Raw genomic sequence first — 4569 nt, 5'->3', positions numbered from 1 at the left:
CCGATTGGTGATTTCAATAGCCTGTTTTGAAAGCAATTTTAAGGCTATTGAAATAAGTTTTTGGATCAGAAAGTAACAAGTATATAACGCGTAGACATTTTATCTTTCGAATGAAGTGTTTATCATACCATTTCGTTCAGTTGTTTAGGAGCTATTAACGCTCAAAATCTTGGTCTCCGGCGTAACGCTTTCGTTTTCGAAACTTTGATTTTACACCCCGGTATAGAAATGAAAGACGTAGTCCTACGTCAAAACAGAACATGTGTAAATTAAGAAAGAGCAGAAGTGGATAAACTTTTCATTACATACTGTAGCATCTAACATTAACTGAACCAGAGTGCCAAGCAGTAACCGACTCCACGTAAAGGGTGTGTCACATCAAATTGCATCACGGAAAAAACGCTGTAGAAATTTAATTTTTAGGAATTATATCTTCAGCTTTCGCTTATAATCAGATAAGAGTGTATAGATCACGTTGGCCATGCTTCACTGTCAATTTTTCGTAAATTTGGAAAAATGTCGTCGAACGAAAAAGAGCGTCGTGAATTAATCCTGTGCACTGATTTCGAGAATTCGAAGATGTCACATCGAGACATCGGTAAGATGCTGGGAATCGTCCAATCCACGGTCAGCAGAGTACTAAAACGATACTTCGATAACCTAACCTTCGACCGGAAGGTGAAGAACGGCAAAAATGGATGCTCCGTCAGTGAAAAAGATCACAAGCGCGTAGTTAAGCAGTTTAGACGTGATCCGAGAAGTTCGGTCCGGGATGTCGCCAATAAGCTGAATTTGTCAAGTTCATTCGTCCAGCGGACCAAGCAGCGGGAGGGCCTGCGTACATACAAGGTTCAGAAGGCTCCTAACCGCGACGAAAGGCAAAACATGGTGGGGAAGACGCGAGCCCGGAAGCTGTACACCGAAATGCTGACGAAGCCGCATTGCCTGGTAATGGACGACGAAACCTACGTCAAAGCGGACTTTCGTCAGCTGTCGGGCCTGTTGTTCTTCTCCGCAGAGGACAAATTCAGCGTTCCGGAGGAGATTCGCAAGCAGAAACTATCCAAGTTTGCCAAAAAGTACATGGTGTGGCAAGCGATCTGCTCTTGCGGAAAGCGGAGCGCCCCCTTCGTGATGACCGGCACGGTAAACGGGCAGGTTTACCTTAAGGAGTGCCTACAGAAGCGCTTACTACCACTATTGAAGCAGCACGAGGGCCCGACCATCTTCTGGCCGGATCTCGTTTCGTGTCACTATTCAAAGGACGTGTTGGAGTGGTACGAAGCCAACGGGGTCACCTTCGTGCCAAAGGAAATGAACCCGCCCAACGCGCCGGAGCTTTGCCCAATAGAGAAATATTGGGCGATTATGAAGCAGGCCCTCCGGAAGAACCCAAAAGTTGTCAAATCGGAGGCGGACTTCAAGAGAAAATGGAGTTCTGTTCAAAAAAACTACAACCTGACGTTGTACAGAACCTTATGGACGGGGTAAAGAGGAAGGTGCGAGCATACGGGCTTGGGCTCGAAGTATGAATAAAAATTAGTGGGTTATATATATGATATAACCGCAAAGTTCACGTGGAACTACCTCAGCTTAGCAATCATTCGTTTGTATTGATTAACCCTTTCAGGACCATAAGGTTACGGTACATTATTAAATCAATTTACCTAGATGTAATGAATTAATAGGCACCCTAAAAACATAATTTATACTAAGAATTCCAAAAACTTTTACATTTTTTTTGGAAATTTATGGGACAAATATGTCCCTATGGTCGCTAAGGGTTACTTTCTACTGAAACATCTAAATTTTGGTTTACTTGTTGGTAAGAGTGTTTTGTTATAAATAATGTACATTTGTTACTCAGTATACTTTTATTTACTTATTTATAGATAATATAAATATAATAGGGCAAGTTATTTGTGGTACTCGGCGAAACAATTCCTGTTGTTAGTGTAGCAAAGGTGCACTTTACACAAAATACATGTATTATTTGTGCGGTTTTCTTTTTTGTACTTGGCACAATGTACGCACCTCTTTCTGGCATTCGACTTTTCCATTGGGTGCGATGGTAATTGTCGTTTCACTGCTTTGCGTACTACACTACTTCTTGCAGTTGGAAGGCCTCTTTGTCTGTTGGTAAAACCATTTATCAAACCCCGAGCAACAACTTGTCTGAATTGCAAGGTCGACAACAGAGATCCTTCAATTTTTTTTTTGTTCATGAAGCTTAGTGTAGACGGTATGTGCATTATTGATCGATATATCTAACAGATCAAAGAATAGGCGAAGATAATACTTTATTTTTGATCTCCGATCTATTTCATAGCACACTTTTAGTTGGTCCATTAGGTCCACTCCACCCATATTTTTGTTATAGTGTGACACAATTTTAGGACATCTCACGTCAATTTTATCTGCTGAGCCAGCCTGTCGCCGTTTCACGGTATCAGTTTCTACAGGTGACAGAAAGTTGGTCAAGAAATGTACCGCTTTATTATCCATCCATTTCACATACGATATGCCTTGAAAACTTGTGGTGTAAATGTCCCCACGCTTCATTTTTTTATCCACTGGTGCAGTTTTCGGAAGATGTTTTCGGTTAATTCGAACAGTCCCACATGCCTTGATATTCTGGTCAATCAGTCTGTACTGCAACAAAGGTGAGTTGAAGAAATTGTCAATGTAAATTTCACATCCCAAGCCGTCCAGCTTTGTCGTAAGTTTCAGCACTACTGATTCACCTAATCCATACTCAGTCCCTGAAGTTCGTTTACCGGTATATAAATCAAATTCAAATAAGTAACCCGTTTCTGCATCACATCTGCACCATAATTTGAAACCCCATCTTACTGGTTTATTTTTTATGTATTGCTTCATTACGTTGTGACCCTTGAATTTGATCATATGCTCGTCGATGGATTGTTTTTTCGTGTTATTGAGAGCGTTTTGAAATGAAGTATTCAAGTGATCCATAACTGGCCGGATTTTGTATGCTCGATCATAGTTAGGGCTGTTTATGTCTCTTACATCGTCATTGTTACAGAAATGTAGATTTCTGCGTATTTCTTCGAATCGCGTTCTTGGCATAACATTTGAAATGAATGGTACCGCCATGTCTGGTTCTGTAGACCAGTAATCTCTCAATGATGGCAAGATATGATAGCCCATAACCAGATTCACACCAAGAAATGCTTTCATTTCATCGATTTTGATAGTGAACTCCCGTCCATTTTGGTGAGCGTATTGTACTGACTCGGATACTATACGTTCAACTAAAATGTCGAAATTAGTTACTAAACGGAAAATGTCAAAAGGAGTCAATGTATCGGCTTCAACTTCTTGACAGATTTTCACCTTTCCGAATTCATATTCCACGTCAGGAAAAACATTTGGGTGGTATGTTCTCGGATTCCAATTGAAAACCGGTTGAAGGTTGGAATGTGCTTCAGTGACGATTTCCTGTCGAGATGTTGAAGGTTCAGGTGATTCTTGCCGTTGAAGAGTCGTCGTTCCTTCAATCTCGACATCAAATACCCCTTGGTCATCATCCTGTGTTAGAAGTCTTTGGTCTTCTTCATCAAGCACTAAGTCATCTTCCTCATCGCTATTGTCACCCATCAAAATTTGATGAATTTCATTTTCTCGAAGCTCAAAAACTCCACGTCCCTTACGAAACATATTCTGCAACAATATGAATAAGAAAATGATAGCATTTTGGTATAAATCACCAGGCCAAAAAGTTATGAAATTCCGTATAAAAAGTATTCCTTTACGCCGACAGGGACATCCGTGTCCCATAATCTCTATAACGATTTATCACAGAATACAACACAAATACATTACTACTGAATATTTAGAATAACAATTTACTTACCAGGTAACGATAATTTGACACTGTAAAAACTTGAAAAGCACTGCTACAATATCAATTATTTATTCCAAACAGCTGATCATTCGCGCCAAAAGAACTCTGACGTTCCGGTGACCATAGACAATAAACGGTGTTAGATATTATGTATTGCCAGTAAAAAATAATAAAAAGGTACATTCCGAAATATTAAAATAAAAAAGTAATTTACAATGGTTACGTAAATATTGAATTAATTCATGATTTTTGCTTGGGACATCGGCGTCCCCGTGGTCGTGAAAGGGTTAAATTCTTGATTGAATGAAACAGTTTCCAAATTCAATTGAGTTCAATATATTTGCTCTGTGAGTGAAAAAAATGAACAAATGCCGTGTAAAGTCAATTCATTTATTGTGATTGATTGTTCTTCGTTACAAGTAAATTTAATGACGGACCTTTTACGTTTGGTATGATGACTAGAACAAAATATATGTACGGAAGAATTATCAAACGTTTGATGAACCAGCCTAAGGCTGAAAATCTTTCCAATAAAGACAAAAAAAAATTATCAAACGATTATTTTATTTTACATTTCCCTCTGAAGTTTACATCCCAAAAGTGTACATACTTCTCGAATCTCGAATTTGCTTGAAACTGGGAAGTTCATTCTAGTGGCTGCACGATTTTCCCAGGTTCCTAAGTTTAGAAGATCATGTTAG

The 4569-nt window shown here is 39.3% G+C and overlaps 1 protein-coding gene across 1 annotated transcript; it reads right to left on the bottom strand.

The window, feature by feature from the left end:
• Positions 1-2205: 2205 nt before the first annotated feature.
• Positions 2206-4126, bottom strand: LOC129761682 (piggyBac transposable element-derived protein 4-like). Its single transcript, XM_055759415.1, has one exon. It carries the CDS (start codon positions 3799-3801, stop codon positions 2206-2208), a length of 1596 nt encoding a protein of 531 aa, XP_055615390.1. The 5' UTR covers positions 3802-4126.
• Positions 4127-4569: the final 443 nt, after the last annotated feature.

Source organism: Toxorhynchites rutilus, chromosome 1, assembly GCF_029784135.1.
Source record: "Toxorhynchites rutilus septentrionalis strain SRP chromosome 1, ASM2978413v1, whole genome shotgun sequence".
Classification (NCBI taxonomy): Eukaryota; Metazoa; Arthropoda; class Insecta; order Diptera; family Culicidae; genus Toxorhynchites; species Toxorhynchites rutilus.
The sequence above is the reverse complement of the archived record's forward strand: the minus strand, read 5'-3'. Positions and strand labels throughout refer to the sequence as shown.

Excerpts from the sequence above, each read along its gene's own strand:
- LOC129761682 (XM_055759415.1), bottom strand. The coding sequence starts at position 3,801 with ATGGGACACGGATGTCCCTGTCGGCGTAAAGGAATACTTTTTATACGG.